This window comes from Ammospiza caudacuta, chromosome 31 (genome assembly GCF_027887145.1).
Source record: "Ammospiza caudacuta isolate bAmmCau1 chromosome 31, bAmmCau1.pri, whole genome shotgun sequence".
NCBI classification, from domain to species: domain Eukaryota; kingdom Metazoa; phylum Chordata; class Aves; order Passeriformes; family Passerellidae; genus Ammospiza; species Ammospiza caudacuta.
In genome coordinates this window covers 5,191,027-5,206,261 of record NC_080623.1, presented here as the reverse complement: position 1 = coordinate 5,206,261, position 15,235 = coordinate 5,191,027, and the positions used below count along the sequence as shown (strand labels likewise).

At 55.6% G+C, this 15,235-nt stretch overlaps 3 protein-coding genes across 5 annotated transcripts; 2 read left to right on the top strand and 1 right to left on the bottom strand.

Moving 5' to 3' along the window:
- Positions 1–2,630: 2,630 nt before the first annotated feature.
- LOC131569893 (zinc finger protein 787-like) lies at positions 2,631–7,206 on the bottom strand. 2 transcript variants are annotated; one of them, XM_058822205.1, is made up of 4 exons: positions 6,888–7,104; positions 5,584–5,645; positions 4,972–5,055; positions 2,631–4,053 (listed from the first exon to the last, which is right to left on the bottom strand). In XM_058822205.1, the coding sequence occupies exons 3-4, from the start codon at positions 5,045–5,047 to the stop codon at positions 3,338–3,340; spliced, it is 792 nt and encodes a 263-aa protein (XP_058678188.1). In that variant the 5' UTR covers positions 5,048–5,055; positions 5,584–5,645; positions 6,888–7,104; the 3' UTR covers positions 2,631–3,337. The 2 variants fall into 2 exon arrangements, with proteins under 2 accessions (XP_058678188.1, XP_058678187.1); XM_058822204.1 differs by lacking the exon at positions 5,584–5,645 and having other exon boundaries at positions 6,888–7,206.
- A 1,896-nt stretch (positions 7,207–9,102) lies between these two features.
- RNF212B (ring finger protein 212B) lies at positions 9,103–11,819 on the top strand. Its single transcript, XM_058822245.1, has 11 exons — positions 9,103–9,202; positions 9,582–9,634; positions 9,735–9,809; positions 9,902–10,017; positions 10,314–10,362; positions 10,473–10,536; positions 10,642–10,684; positions 10,778–10,829; positions 10,903–10,942; positions 11,248–11,279; positions 11,757–11,819. Exons 1-11 carry the CDS (start codon positions 9,103–9,105, stop codon positions 11,817–11,819), a joined length of 687 nt encoding a protein of 228 aa, XP_058678228.1.
- A 570-nt stretch (positions 11,820–12,389) lies between these two features.
- On the top strand, positions 12,390–15,102 carry ASB8 (ankyrin repeat and SOCS box containing 8). 2 transcript variants are annotated; one of them, XM_058822164.1, is made up of 3 exons: positions 12,390–12,747; positions 13,263–13,367; positions 13,954–15,102. In XM_058822164.1, the coding sequence occupies exons 1-3, from the start codon at positions 12,631–12,633 to the stop codon at positions 14,584–14,586; spliced, it is 855 nt and encodes a 284-aa protein (XP_058678147.1). In that variant the 5' UTR covers positions 12,390–12,630; the 3' UTR covers positions 14,587–15,102. The 2 variants fall into 2 exon arrangements, with proteins under 2 accessions (XP_058678147.1, XP_058678146.1); XM_058822163.1 differs by having other exon boundaries at positions 12,390–12,914.
- The last annotated feature ends 133 nt before the right edge of the window (positions 15,103–15,235 follow it).

The window sequence follows — 15,235 nt, the reverse complement described above, 5'->3', positions numbered from 1 at the left end:
CTTAACCCCTCTCCTTTGCCCCTCAGCCCCCAGCTTCTCTGTGTCATCCTACAGCTGCCCCTGCCAACCTTGGCATCTCTGTGTGTCACTCGCTGTCCTCTCTCTCTGTTTCTCCCTCAGGTCCCAGCCTCTGTCATCCTCAAGCCCCCACAGTGCCCCTCAAGCTGCCCCTCAGCCTCCGTGTGTTGTGCCACGAAAAGACCCTAAAAATTCCCTGAAAACCCCTTAATCTTCAACATGTCCTAAAAAAGCCATGAAAACCTAGAAGTAGACTCAGAATGCTGTTAGAATACACTGAAAATACCCTATTTTTATAAAACCCCTAAAACACCCCATAAAAATCCACAAAGAACCTTTAAAAATCCCTAAATATACCCTAAATAGTCCAAAAAGAGCTCTCAAAATACCCCCAAAATCCTTAAAATGCCCTGATAAGACACTAAAAAACCTAAAAATTCCCTCAAAAACCCTAAAAATACCCTAGCCCTAAAAAGTGGGGTATTTTCCTGAAGACTGGATTTGTAAGGCTAAAACAATAAATGCTGCCCAAAAAGTAAAAAGCAATAGATGTAATACTTCTCGTGTTAAAATTGGTCCAGGTTTTCTTATTTAACTAACTCTAACTCACAAAAAGAAGGATTTGCCTCTGCAGCTATTAGCACAGCTGGAAAGAAGAAGAAGGGGCTGCTGTGGAAAAAGCTTTTAGCTAAACCCAGAGAGTCTGGAAGAAAAGCGAATGGTAAAAGTTAATGCAGTATTATCTTTCTTTTATTACTATGCTATTAAGAAGTCCTTTCCAGGTACTGCCGAAGCAACAAGCAGAATCACGGAAAGAGAGTGAATTCATGCCACCAGAATCAAAGGACTTGTGAAGAAACCTGAGGAATGGACTATCACATTGAAACCAGGCAATACCTAACTGACTTTCCAATGAGGACTGAGTGGTAATAGTTTGGAAAAAGCCAAATGATCCAAGAAATGTACAAAGAATAACACTGAATTAAGAAATAAGATAATGCTTATATCACTGGTTTCAAGCACTGCCTGAATAAAACACCTCCTTTGGGGAGGAATACTTCAGACAGAAAGATCAAGACTGTTTTTGTATTCTGACCTTAGCCTGAGAATTGTACAGGGGAAAAGGGAAATTACCATTTCCATCAGTAAACTTTATTTGATTCATTTCAATACTGGACATGCTAGCTGGGTTATAAGTAAATGCTTGAATTGTGAGAATAATTAGTATTGTAGTTCACAAAATTCATGCTCTTATTGCAAAAAGTGGTAAAGTAATAACTTAGCTTTGTGGATGGGAATTATTAGTGCCTCTTGAATGAGAAATACCTGAGGAACAGTAAGAGACCACAGTTAAAGGGTGTCTAAACCAACTTGCCTGGAAATTAGTTAAGAGAAAGTGACAAGGAAATAGAGGGCAAGACCAGATTGGACTCTGTATTTCGCCACCGAGAAGATCAAATACACCTGCTGTGGGTTGCAACCTCACAGGCATGGGAGGTGGGAGTATAAGCCATACTGGACCTCTGTTATTCCTGCTTTTGGCACTCATCTGTTGTCTTTTCCCTTTAGGGATACCAGCAAGATCGTGTCACAAATGCTACAGAAAGCATCACGTAGAAAGAAACCAAAGTTCGTCTTTTATTACACCCACCTATGTCAACAGCCACTCTTATAACCCATCCAAATTAAGAACCTGTAAGCAAAATGGAGTAAATTATTGGATTACAAGAAACTTAGGAAAAAGTGGTAATAGATTTGGAATTGAATGTCCAAAGGGAGAGAGATGGATTTGTTTTAAATTTAATCTTGAAGATACGGTTCAAGATTTGGTAAAAAAACAAATAATAAACAAAAAGGTAAAACCAGCACAGCAATTTAACTCTGTATTGACCCCAAATTATCTATTCAGTCGTATTACAAGACTCCAAGCAGTTATAGAAATGATAGCAAATGGAGCCGCCCAGATATTAAGCTGACTTAATATCAAGTCAGCTAAGCCAAACAAAAACTGTAGGGTATCAGAATAAGTTGGCTTTAGACTATTTATTGGCCAGAGAAGGGGGTGTTTGTGGAAAGTTTAATATATCAGATTGTTGAAAATTGATGACCACAGAAAAGTCATTCCCAAAAAAGCAAAAGAAGTCAAAGAAAAATATATGCCCAGAGTGGGCGGCCACCTCCTGAAACAGCCCCTCCAACACCCTTCTCGGTTTTGGGGTCCCCCTGACACCCTTCCAATTTGGGACCTCCCTGCAATCCCTTCCAAGTTTTGAGACCCCTTTTTTGACCCCCAAATTCACTCTGTCACTTCTCTTGTCCTTTTGGGCTTTGCAGAGACTGACCCGAGACTCTCCAAACCCCTGAGGCCCTCAAACTCCCCTCCGGGGGGCTTTTTGCCCTCCCTCCCTCAGGGATTTCAACTCTCTCTCCCAGGGTTCTCCCCTCCCCCCACGTCCCCCCCCATTTTTGTCACCCCCTAAAACCAACACCCAGGTCCCCCAAAACACAACTTTATTCACAGACCAGCCCTGTCCATGCCCTCTCCACACCCCACAGGGGGGTCCCGGTGTCACCTTCCCCACCCCCCTACCCCCCCCCCTTCCCCGTGTCCCTTCTCCTATTTACAGCTCTGGGATGTGGTACCGACACGGAACAGCGAGGGGCACCAAGGGTGACACAGGGCACGGGGTAGGCTTCGGGACATCAGCTCTGTGTCACTCTGTCCTGTGTGTCCTCCTCCTTGGAGTCACTGTGTCCTGTCCTTGTTCCAGTCCAGGTGCCCCCCCACAGTCTCCCAGCTTGGTGTCACATTCCCTTACCTGTGGCATAACTCATGTGACCCCAGCTCTGTCACCACATCCTGCCCATGGAACCCTCACTGTGTCTCCTCACATGGTGGCACCATGTCTCCTGTCTGTAGCACAGTCCCTGTGGCCCACTGTCTGTGTGTCCCCACAGGTCTCCGACTGCAGGCACTGCCAGACCATTATCCAACAGTCCTTGTGTCCCCACCACGATGTCCCCTCAGGGCATGAAAAGCGGATGATGCCCCAACTATCCGTGTGTCCCCATGTCCCGGTGCCACTGTCCCCGTGCCCCTCAGGGCACAAAGAGTGGGCGGTGCCCCCAGCAGTGCAAGGACAGTGCCCCACTGTCCCTGTGCCCCCTCCGCAGTGTCCCCATGTTCCCTCAGGGCACAAAGAGCAGGTGGTGCCCCCAGCAGTGCAATGACAGTGCCCCACTGTCCCTGTGCCCCCTCCACAGTGTCCCCATGTTCCCTCAGGGCACAAAGAGCGGGCACTGTCCCCGCATTGTCCCCTCAGGGCACGAAGAGCGGGCGGTGCCCCCGGCGGTGCCTCCTGAGCGCGGCGCTCCGGGCGAAGCTCTCCCCGCACTCCACGCAGATCAGTGGCTCCTGCCCGCAGCCGCCCTCGGCCCCTGCGGGCCCCTCGCCCTCGCCCCCCGGCCGAGGCCCCTTCAGAGCCCTTGGGGCACCGGCGGGGTGGGCGCAGCGCCGCGGCCGCGCTGCCCCGGACCCGGCGTGGGTGCGCTGGTGCTTGATGAGGTTCTTGCTCTGCGTGAAGCTCTTGCCGCACTCGGCGCAGCCATACGGGCGCTCCCCGGTGTGAATGCGCTGGTGCTGGATGAGGTTGGAGCTCCAGGAGAAGCTCTTGCCGCAGTGGCCGCACCTGTACGGCTTCTCTCCGGTGTGGGTGCGGCGGTGCTGCACCAGGTGCGAGTTCTGCGAGAAGCTCTTGCCGCACTCGCCGCAGGTGCTGGGCCGCTCGCCCGTGTGTGTGCGCTGGTGCCGCAGCAGCTTGGACCAGTGGCTGAAGCTCTTGCCGCACTCGTTGCAGATGAAGGGGCGCTGGCGGCCCCCGCCCCGCCGCCCCCCGCCCTCCTCGGAGCCCCCCGGGGCCGGGCCGGGGGTCCCGCGGGGCGGCGGGGGGCGCAGGGGGCTGTGCGGGATCACCGTGCGGATGATCTCGTGTGGCAGCACCTCGGCCTCGCCGTCACTCACGATGCCATCATCGGCTGGGGGGACATGGGGAGGGGGTGAGAGCACAGAAGGGCTTTCACTGGTCTCATTTGGACCTCCAAACCAAATGTTTGCTGTGACCCTAAAATGGGCTGGGACCCCAGTAAAAATGTTTCCTGTATTCCTAAAATGGGCTGGGCCCCCTCCCCAGTGCTCATTGCGCCCTAAAAGGGTGCCTGGAGCCTCCTCAAAATGTTTCTTGTGACCCAAAAAGGGGCTGGGCCTTCTCCTCAAATATTTATTGAGCCCCAGAAAGGGGTTGGGCCCCTGACCCAAATGTTCATTGTGACAAAAAAAGGGCTGCACCCCTGACCAAATATTCATTGTGCGCCAAAAAGGGGCCAGACATCCATCCCAAATGTTCACTGGATCCCAGAAATCGGCTGGATCCCTGACCCAAATATTTGTTGTGACCCAAAAGGGGGCACAAAAAGGGGCTGTGGCCCTCTCCAGTGCACCCCAGAAAGGGGCTGCAACCCCTCCCCAAATGCTCACTGTGCCCCAAAAAGAGGCTATGCCCCCTCCTGGAGTGTCTGGAGCCCCCCAAAAGTACCTGAAGGCCCCCAAAATTCCCAATAACCCCTTCTTGGGGGGTCTGGAACCCTTTCAAGAGCGTTTTAAGCCCCCTTCAAATGCCTCTACCCCTCTCCAGTGATGTCTGTAGACCCCCAGAAGTGCCTTGAACCCCATTCACAATGCCTCTACCCCCTTCTAGGTGCATCTGGAGCCCCCCCAAATTTGCTTACAGCCCCTCAAATTGCCTGCACCCCCTTCTTGGGGTGCCTGGGGCCCCCCAAATTTTCCTTTTGGCCCCCCCAAAAGTATTCGGATCCCCCCAAAATTTTCTGTACTGCTTTTCTGGGTTATCTGGAGCCCCTCATTCCCCCCCATCCACTTTTGGGGTCCCCCCTCACCAATGAAGACCCTCCGGACCACGTCCCCCTCGTCCGAGTCCTGCAGCTCCACCACGTCCGGCTCGTCCTGCTCCATGGGGCCTCCTGCAGAGTCAAGGGGGGCCCTGAGCACCCCAAAACACCCCAGGACCCCCCTGAGCAGCAGAAAACCACAACCGCCTCCCCCCACAATTCCAAAACAATTCCAAAGGATTGTTTGCATCTTGGTTTTTGCTGTGCCCCCCAAATTTCTCAGTGTGACCCCAAATCCTTTTTTGCCCCCCTCAATCTCCATGTACCCCACCAAAATCCTTCTGTGTTACCTGTCCAAACCTTCAGGGAGATCCAAAATCGCCTCGTACCCCCCTAAGTCTCATCTCCCCAAAAACCTCTCTGCCCCCCATCCATCTATTCCCCCCAAAATCTCTGTGTCACCCTAAACCTCTTCATGTCCCCGCAAATCCCTCAGTGTAATCTCAAACTCCTCCATGTGGTCCCAGATCCCTCTGTGCCCCCCCAAATATCCTTGTTCACCCCATAAAATCCCTTTGTGTCCCCCCAAATCCTTCTGTGTGACCCCAAATCCCTCTGTGTCTCCCCAAATCACCCTGTACTCCCCAATTCCCCTCCCACCTGCTCTCTGAGGGTCTCGGGCGGGGGGGTCTCGCAGCTGCTCCGGACTCAGCCCCTAAAATCTGGGGTGAGGGGGATGGAGGGATGCAGATGGGGGGGGGTGACAAAGCGGGGGGTCACCCAGTGCCCCTCAAAATCACCCAGGACCCCCCAAATCACCCAGGGTGCTCCCAAATTACTCCCAGTTCCCCCAAGTTTGCTTTCCCCCCCCACTTTAATTTTTCGAAGGGGGCACAAAAGAACAACAGAGCCCCAGGAGCCTTCCCCAAAATTCACCTCCCACCCCAAATCGAATACTGGGGGGGACTCACAGATTTTTTTTTTGAGGGATGCCCACTCTCTTTTCGCTCCTTCCAAAATGGTTCATCCACAGTGCCCCCCTCTAAATCCAACATGGAGGTAACCCAAATTTTTGGGGGGAGACTCCCAAATTTTTTTGAGGGGGTCCCCACTGTCATTGCCCCCTTTCTGCCCCCCGCAAACCAGAGCCTGATCCCTCCTCCCAGCCCCAAATCCATCTCCCCTCCTGTCCCAAATCCAAGACGGCGGTTATCCACAACTGCAGGAGGGGTCTCTCAAATTTTTGTGGGAGGTCCCTACTCTCCTTTTTCCCTCTTTTCCAAATCTAAAAACGGCACACACCCCCCTCCCCTTCCATTGTCGCCCCCGGCCACCGCCTTCCCCTTCCCAAATCCAAGACCGGGTGTATGCCAAATCGCAGAGGAATCTCCTGAATTTGGGGGGGGGGGGGGAGGAGGAGTGTTCCCCGCTCTCCTTTTCCCGTCTTTTCCAGCCCTACAAACGGCGCCTCATTTCCACCACCCCACCCCCCCGGCTCCAATCCATCGTTCCGCTCTATCCCCTGGGTATCCCCAGCTGGACGGGGTGGATCTCCCACATTTTTTTGGGGGGACTCCCCGCTCTATTCTCTCTCCTTTCCACCCCCAAAATCCGCCGTTCATCCACATCCCCCCCGCCCCAAATCTTTTGCCATGCCTCCGCCGTCGCCTCCCCATCCCAAATCCATGCCCGGGGGTATCTCCAGTTGATGGAGAAGGAGGCGGGGGGGGATGTCCTCCCAGTTTTTTTTTGTGGGAGGGTTCCCACTCTCCTTTTTCCCTCATTTCCAGCCCCCCCAACGGCGCTCCTCCGCCATCGCCTCCCCCATCTCAAATCTAACATCGGGGTATCCCAAACTGGGGAGATCTCCCACATTTTCTGGAGGGGGTGTCTCCTTTTTTTCCCGTCCCCTTTTCCCCCCAAAAAACGGGCTCGTTTCCCTCCCCCCGCGCCCCCCGACTCACCTCGGCGGCTCCGCGGCGCGGGAGGGGCCGGGGGCGTTCCGGAGGGTTCCGGGGGTGGCTCCGGGGGTCCCGTCGGGCTCCGGGGTGCGGGGGGGTCGTGGCGGGGGCGTCCCCCGGGCGTGAGGCTAGCGCGGGGCCGGGAACAGGAAGGTCCCGTCATCCCATTCCCCGCCGGATGCGCCGCTGGGAAAAAAAGCGGGGAAAAAACGCTGGGAAAACTGGGGGGGAAACCTTGGAAAAAGGGAATTTGGGCGGGGGGAACCTCTAGGGAAAAAAAAAAAGGGCGGGTCGCAGCAGGGACACCCCCGAACCGCCCGGTATTGAGTGGAGGAATTGTGCGAATTGCCTGAATTGTTGGGGTTTGGTTATTTTGTTATAAAGGGGGGGTGTTTTCCAAGCGGGAGATGGATCTCGGGGGGGGAAGGGGGGGAGGCGGGGTGGGTTTAAGGGGAATAAGGACAGGGAACCCCCCCAGACTTCTCCCTCCCCCCCCTTCCTGCTTTGTGTAACGGCAGCGACGCGTTTCCTGCCCCCCCGGGAATTAAAAATGGTTGGAATTACGCAACGAGGGCGGAGGGCTCGGCAGCGGCATCCAGGGATTCCGGGAACGGCGGGATGGGGGCTTCGGGGCGTCCCCTGCGCCCCCCCAAATCCCTGAATGATCCCTCAGAGGGTTTTATCGGGGCGTTTCCTGCCCCTCTCCCTCCGACCCCCGGGAATCAGAAATTGGTTGGAATTACACAATGACGGATCACGGGATCCCGAGATAGAGGGATTCGGGGGGATCGGGGTTTTGGGGTGGCCCCTATGCCCCCCAGATTCTCCCTCACGAGGGCCTGGGGATGCATTTCTGCTCCCCGCCCCCGTCATCCCTATAATTAAAAATGGTTGGAATCACACAGCGAGGCTGGAGGGTTCAACAGTGGCATGGAGGGATTTTGGGATCAGGTCATGATAGGATTGCGGTTCTGGGGTGACTCCTGTGCCCTCCGAACGCTGAGCCCCTCCCCCGATATTCTGGGGGTGCTTTTTTTGCCCCCCAACCTCCCAATTAAAAATTGTTGGGATTATGCAACACAGCCAAAGATTTTGCAGAATTTTGTGATTCTGGGAGCATGGAATAGTAAGATCAGGGTTTTGGGGTGCTCCCCCTGCACCCCATGCCCCCAAAGCCCCCCAAAGGGTTTAGGGGTGCTGGGGTGAGAGTATGGGGTCTCCATCTCCTTCCCTCACCCCAGGCACTGGTTCCTGAAGGATGGGAAAAGCTCTGCATGGCCATACTGGGATCACTGGGGGTGACCCCAAAATCTCACAGTTGGACAATGTCATCACCCCTGGCTGGTGTCCCCAAATCCATATAGTGGAACAAGGCTGCTCAGAGACATTTAATTGATGTCATCAGCAGATCCATGTGCCCAAATCCCAGGATTCCCATCCTGGGGACCCCATCCCCAGGGTTCTGGAATCCCTGTCCCCACCGGGGGTCCCCATCCCCGTCACAGTGTCACCATCCCGACACCCCCATTCATGTATCCCCATGCAACTCCCAATGTCTCCACAGGCTTGCCCTGATGTCCCTGTTTCCGTCCTGGTGTCTCCATCTTGGTGTCCTTATCCCCATCTGCCCCCATAGGTCCAGGTGTTGCTGTCCCCATCCTCATGTCCCAATCCTGGTTTCACTGTCCCCATCCAGGTGGCGCTTTCCCCCCTCACATTTCCCACTTTTTTCATCTCTCCCCTTTCTTGCTTTTTTTCTCTTCTTTTCCCCCACCATTTCCCTCATCACCTTTTCCGCCCTTTTCTCCCTCACATTTCTCACCCTTTTTTCTCTCATGTTTCCCACACTTTTTTTTTCCTCCCTTTCCCCACCCTTCTCCCTCTCACCTTTCCTGCTGTTTTTTCCCCTCGTGTTTCCAGCCCTTCTTCCCTCACATTTCTGACCCTTTCCCCCTCATGTTTCCCGCCCTTTTTGGCCTCACGCTTCCAGCCCTTCTTCCCTCACATTTCTGACCCTTTCCCCCTCACGTTTCCCGCCCTTTTTGGCCTCACGCTTCCAGCCCTTCTTCCCTCACATTTCTGACCCTTTCCCCCTCACATTTCCATCTCTTTTTCCTCTCACCTTTTCCCACTCTTTTCCCTTCACCTTTCCCCCTCATTCCCTCCCAGGCTCTCCTGTGTGGAGGCAGCACAGGCGGCTCCTCGCTCCAGCACCACCATGGACTGGTTCCACTGCTGTCGCTGCTTCCGCCAGGATGGTGCCCACTTCGCCATCACCAACTGCGGCCACATCCTGTGCGAGGGCTGTGGGGGCTCAGGTAAAATTGAGGGAAACCCCCAGTTTAAGCCCTTTAAATGCTGAGAAAGGGGGAGTTTCCTTCAATTTAGCCCCTTAAAATGAGAGGGAAAGGAAGGGTCACCTCAACTCAAGGAAATAAATAAGTGAGGGCTCTACCCTCAATTTAAACTCCTAAAATATCGGGGAAAGAGGGTTTCCCCTCAATTTCTGTCTTTTAAATTATGGGAAAAGGAGAATTTCCCCTCAATTTACACCCTTAGCATGGTGGAAATGGAGGATCCTGCCTCAATTTAAAACCCTAAAATGAAGGGAAATGGTCCGTTTCCCTCAAGGAACACAATTTTTGGGACTTTTGGACATATTTTTCTCTCACTTTTCTCACTTTTTTCTCCCCACAGGTCCCTGCCCAGTCTGTGGCACCGCCTGCCGCTACCTGCCCATATCTGATCAGGCCAGTGTCCTCCATGTTGTTCCCCACATCCCCTTCCTACCCTTTTCCCTTCCCGTTCCCAGCCTTCTTCCCATCCTTTTTACACCCCCATGCCCAACAGATGCGCCCAGAGGAGAAGGTTTTCTTCAAGAACCCAGTGGCCCTCACCCTCAAGCACCTTGCCCACATCACACAGGTAAGGAGGACACGGGTGACGGAGGATGAAGTTCCACCACTGTCCCCACCCCACACGCTGGGGGGTACAAGGGAGTGACCCACATCCCCCAGGTGTGGCAGTTCCAGACGGCACAGGCACAACTTCTGGTGGACTTGCACCGGGACAGAACTCGGCGGGTGCAGGCAGAGCTGGACAAGGCCAGAGAGGAGCTGGGGGAGAGGAGGAGGTGAGGGGGACGCTATGGAAGGGGGTTTACACCTCCATCTTGGGCTCCTCTGGGCATGTGGGTGAGGCAACTCCTTGGTCAGCACCTTAATGACAGTCCTCAGCCTTCTGGCCCCTTTTTTGGGAGTGTCTTATCCCCCCTTGGCTGCCACATTGGTGACAGCATGTTCTGCCATTCACTGCCATCTTGGTGAGTTCCCACCCCCTTGCTCTGCCCCCCTCAGCTGCACTATGGAGGGACCCCCACCCCAAATGTGGGGGAAAACCCACCCTCCATTAAATCCTCCCCCTTCCCAGGGAGCTGGAGTCACTTCGCCGGGAGAATGAGGAGCTGCGCCGCATGCAGGTGGCCCCTAAAGCCCCCCTTCCCCTTCTCTGGCCCCCAAACTCCCCCCCAAATCCCTCCTGCCCCTCACCTCACCCCCAAAACTGTCCCCCCCAAATCTCCCCACACAGCTCTCCCCAGGCTGGCACTGGAGCAGCCACAGCAGCACTCCCCATCCCTCCCCCACACATTCAGGTAAGTGCCCCCCAAATTTGTAGGGGAGTCTTTCACGCCGTAAAACAGCTCCTCATCCCCTCCTTGCCCATAGGGATTCTCCCAAATTTTCTGTCTCCTTTCCAGTCACCCCCCAGCCCCGCCGGCAGCTCAGCAGTCAAGTGGTCAGGTAAGGAGTGTGGGGCATCCTAACTTGGGATGGGGTTCCCTCAATTTCACAAGGGGGGGGGGGTCCCCCAAACTTCCCTCCTCTCTTTTGCAGCCGCTTGGCCCCACTGGAGCCCCCCCAGTCCCACAGCACCCCAGGATGGCAGGTGAGATCTCACCCCAAATGGGGGCCACCCCAAATTAGGGGGGTTCCCATAATGGTTTGCTCTCCCCCCACAGGCTGGCGTAGCCTACAGAAATTCAGGGACCTCCAGCGTAGGTGAGTGACCCCAAATCCTACAGGATTTACCCCAAGGTAATGTCCAAAGCCCTGCCCTTCAGCTCCAAGCACCATCCCCTTTCCCCCCTTTTTAGGAGGGACCCTAAAAGCTCATATAGGGCCTCATACCCCCATGGTGTTACCCCAAACCCCTGATCTCTCCCCACAGGGACCCCAAAGCCCTACAGAAGGAGCCCAGAGCTCCCCAAACCCCCTGCAGGACCCCAAGCCCTCCCAGAGAAACCCCTGACCCTGATCTGTGGGGTGACCTTAAAAAAACCCCTAATGCCCCTTTCCCCCCTCAGTGCCCCCCTTGGCTGGGACAAGCGAGGCACAGGTACTGGGGGCACTAGGAGGAACTGGGAGGGGATTGGGGGCCTTGGAATAAACCGGGAGATGTGGAGAGGCGAATCTGTGGGGACTGGGATAAACTGGGAGGGACTGGGAGGGGATGTAGGAAGCCCCAGGAGGGACCTGGGGGTTCTGGGAGGGGAGATTGCTTACTGGGAGAGAGAATTTGGATTCCTGGGAGCACTGGGAGGGGGTGTTTGCGTTACTGGTAGGGGGGCTTGGTGATACTGGGAGCACTGGGAGGACCCCAGCTCCACCCCCTCCTCCTTGACCCTCCCTTATCCCACCGCTTTTCCTCCGAAATCAAGATAAAACCTCCAAATGCAGTAGCTATTCCCCAAATTCAGAGGCCAACCCCCCCCAAATTCTGTAACCAAGCCCGCCCAGAATTCAGTAGCCACCCCCCAAATTGCGATAGCCACCCCGATATTCGGTAGCCAGGAATTTAATCTTCTTTATTTAGAGCTCTGCTCTGCGGCTGGCGAGGGGCGGGCGCTCCCAGTGGGATCTCAACCCACGGCCATAAAGGACAAACAGAGATCTCTGACGGGATCCGAGGCTCCTGAACAGGAGCTCCGGGGCTTCCCTGGATGTTATACCTGGAAATAACTGGGGGCAGAAGTTGTTAAAAAGGAATTTAAAAAAAATTCCAATTTTGGTGCCGTTTTGGGTCCGTTTGTGGGGCCGGGGTAGGGGGGCGTGGCCTCTTTACGACGAGGCCCCGCCCCCCGGGCGCATCGAGGTTGTGTTGCTGCGTTCCTTGTGGTTGGTAGCTCGGTGTGGGCGTGGCCTAAGGGGAAAGCGGGATATGGAGGCAAATTGGGAAAAAATGGGGAAAATTGGGGGAAAATTACGGGGGTTACGAGGAGGGGGTCTATGGAGGAGGGGGAGGGCCTTCGTGATCTTAGGAAAGCGCGGATTGGTGAAAATCCGATGGGAGGCGTGGCTTAAGAGCGATCGGTGCTGGGGATTGGAGGACAGCATGGAGGGGGCGGGACCAGCTCGGGAGCCGGAGCCGGATTTGTGGCGAGGCGGTCGGGCGGGGCACTTGGTGTGACCTCACTTCTGGTTAGCGGTATTTCCGCGTCAAGCTTGGCCGGCCGCCGCTGCTGGTCCGGGAGCGGCTCGGGACCCCGGAACCGCCCCGCGACGCCCGGAACCGCCCCGCGACCGCTCCGCGACCGCTCCGGGGCCACTCCGCATTCCTCCGGAGCAGCCGCCGCTCCACCTCCGGACTCTTCTGCGGCTCGGCCCGGCCCGGGCCGCTCCCTCCCCGCCCCGGGTCCGGCGCGGGGCTCGGCGGGGCCGGCCGGGGATGCCGCGGCGCGGCCCGCGCCATGTGGTACATTATGCAGAGCATTCAGAGCAAGTACTCGCTGTCCGAGCGCCTTATCCGCACCATCGCCGCCATCCGCTCCTTCCCTCGGGACAACGTGGAGGATCTCATCGGCCGGGTGAGGCCCCGTGGCCGGGACATCCCAGCCCTTCCGCGGTCGGGCCGGCCTGCTTGAGTCCCGCCCGGACTCCGGGTGCCTCTGACGGGCAGTGCCGAGCTGTCGCCGGCTGTCCCGCTCCCTGCGGAGCTTCCGTGGGGATCCCCTGGAGGGGTTTTCCCGGGAGGGTAAGATCAGGGCATCTCCGGTTGGTTTAGAGACTCCAGGCTTTTCCTTCCACCCTCCGAACCCCCGGGGCTGGCGGTGTGTCTGGGGGTCTCCGAGCACCGTTCGGTGACAGTGAATTAGTGAAACACAAGCGGGAGCTGGAATTAAGACCGGAAGTGTTTTGCGAACAAACCCCCGGGATTTCTCCTAATTAAGCCTTTCTTGAAGGGATGGGAAGGGCAGGGAAAGGATGGGTTTTGCTGACCCCGAGGCGGTTCCTACAAACCCTTGGGGTTTGTGTGAATTAACCCTTTCTGAAGGGATGGAAATGGGGAGTTCCTTACCGGAGGTGTTCCTGTGCTCCCCAGGGCGCCGATGTGAACTGCCTGCACGGCACTCTCAAACCCCTGCACTGTGCCTGCATGGTGGCTGATGCCGACTGCGTGGAGCTGCTGCTGCAAAAAGGAGCTGAGGTAAAGCTTTGGAAAAACCAAAAACAGGTGGAAAATTCCGAGATAAGGGGCAGGGAAGTCAGGAAGAGCTGATTAAGAGCTGATGTTGGAGCTGATGTGCTTAAGTTGGATTTTGGGAAAACATTCTTCCCCCTGAGTGTCGCAAGCTCCGGAAACTGGGGTTTGGACAATGCTCCCAGCATAGGGGGGGATTTTTGAGTGTCCTGTGCAGGGCCAGGGCTTGGATTTGGAGATCTTTGTAGGTCTTTTCCACCCCAGGATATTCCATGGGCTTGTATTTCCTCACAAAGCGGCACCAGGGGAAGGTTCACTGTTCCAACAGGGAGGGAATTCTTGGGCTGAGATTTTCGGGAGAGGAGGAAGGATTGAAACCTAAATTTTTGCACTGAGATTTCAGGAGGCTGGGAAGGAAGAATTAAACCCTACATTTGCTGGATTTTTTACCCCCCTTTCCCCTGGCTACTTGGCTAAAACCCTTCCTTATTTTTCCCTACATTTGGGATTTGGGACCTTTAGCTCTTCCCTTGCTGCAGGATCCAGCTGGAGCCACTCCCTGACCCCCAAACCTTTTTTTTTTCTCCCCCAGGTGAACGCCCTGGATGGCTACAACCGGACAGCCCTTCACTACGCAGCAGAAAAAGATGAAACCTGCGTGGAGATTTTATTGGAGTACGGAGCCAACCCCAACGCCCTGGACGGCAACAAGGACACGCCCCTGCACTGGGCGGCCTTCAAGAACAACGCCGAGTGCGTGCGGGCCCTGCTGGCCAACGGCGCCCTGGTCAACGCCCTGGACTACAACAACGACACCCCCCTGAGCTGGGCGGCCATGAAGGGCAACCTGGAGAGCGTCAGCGTCCTGCTGGACTTCGGCGCCGAGGTGCGCGTGGTCAACCTGAAGGGCCAGAGCCCCATCTCGCGCCTGGTGGCGCTGCTGGTGCGGGGCCTGGGCACGGAGCGGGAGGATTCCTGCCTGGATTTGCTGCACAGAGCCACGGGACACTTCGAGCTGCGCAAGAACGGGAGCCTGCCCTGGGAGGTGGCCCGCGACCCGCAGCTGTGCCAGCGGCTGACGCTGCTGTGCTCGGCGCCGGGCACGCTGCAGGCGCTGTCGCGCTACGCCGTGCGCCGCTCGCTCGGCCTGCGCTTCCTGCCCCAGGCCGTGCAGCAGCTGCCGCTGCCTGCCTGCCTCAAGGAGTACCTGCTGCTGCTCACCTGAGCCAGGGACAGCTGCCCTTCCCCTCCCCTGCTCACTTTGTCACTTCCCAGGTTCTTCTCCGTGGTTTTTGTTCCCCTCGGCCACCCAGCACCCTGCTGGCCCCTCATGCTGCCTCTCTTTCCTCCCCTTGGCCCTTCCATTTTGTCCCCTCCCTTTCTCCCCCTGTTCTGTCACGCTCCCTCCATTTCCTCCTTTCTGTTCCCTCTGCTTCTCTCCCTGTCCCCCCATTTCACTCTCCTGCAATGAACAATATCCCTCTGATGGCAAATTATATCCCAGCTGTTGGATTTATCTGTTTTTCCCCTTTTTTTTTTTTTTTTTTTTGGTTTTTTTCCTTGCAAAAGGAAGGTTTTAAAGGAAAAGTCTCCTTTGAGGAAGGACCCAAGGCAAGAAATTGTAGGTTGGGATGCAGAGTAATCCTGTGGGATGGGTTGGCTAAAAATCAAAGATCCAGGTGTTTCTCCAGCATGGAGAGTGAAGTTCTGCCTGTTTATCCATAACTTTTATGCTGCATCAAGAAACCACCTCAAAAACCAAAATTTTGCAGGGCTGGAATTCTTGTAGGTGAAAGAAATCTTTTGCAGAGAGCTCCACATGAAGCTGAGGGCTTCCCTCCCACCTCTTCAAGGTTCCTGAGGTTTCCCTCTAG

Coding starts and splice junctions, on each gene's coding strand:
- LOC131569893 (XM_058822204.1), bottom strand. CDS start 7,047: ATGACGGGACCTTCCTGTTCCCGGCCCCGCGCTAGCCTCACGCCCGGG. Junction 5,056..6,887: donor CGCGCCGCGGAGCCGCCGAG/GTGAGTCGGGGG, acceptor TTGACTCTGCAG/GAGGCCCCATGGAGCAGGAC. Junction 4,054..4,971: donor GGTCCGGAGGGTCTTCATTG/GTGAGGGGGGAC, acceptor ATGTCCCCCCAG/CCGATGATGGCATCGTGAGT.
- RNF212B (XM_058822245.1), top strand. CDS start 9,103: ATGGACTGGTTCCACTGCTGTCGCTGCTTCCGCCAGGATGGTGCCCAC. Junction 9,635..9,734: donor ACCTGCCCATATCTGATCAG/GCCAGTGTCCTC, acceptor CATGCCCAACAG/ATGCGCCCAGAGGAGAAGGT. Junction 10,685..10,777: donor CTCAGCAGTCAAGTGGTCAG/GTAAGGAGTGTG, acceptor TCTCTTTTGCAG/CCGCTTGGCCCCACTGGAGC.
- ASB8 (XM_058822163.1), top strand. CDS start 12,609: ATGCCGCGGCGCGGCCCGCGCCATGTGGTACATTATGCAGAGCATTCA. Junction 12,915..13,262: donor GGAGGGGTTTTCCCGGGAGG/GTAAGATCAGGG, acceptor TGTGCTCCCCAG/GGCGCCGATGTGAACTGCCT. Junction 13,368..13,953: donor TGCTGCAAAAAGGAGCTGAG/GTAAAGCTTTGG, acceptor TTTCTCCCCCAG/GTGAACGCCCTGGATGGCTA.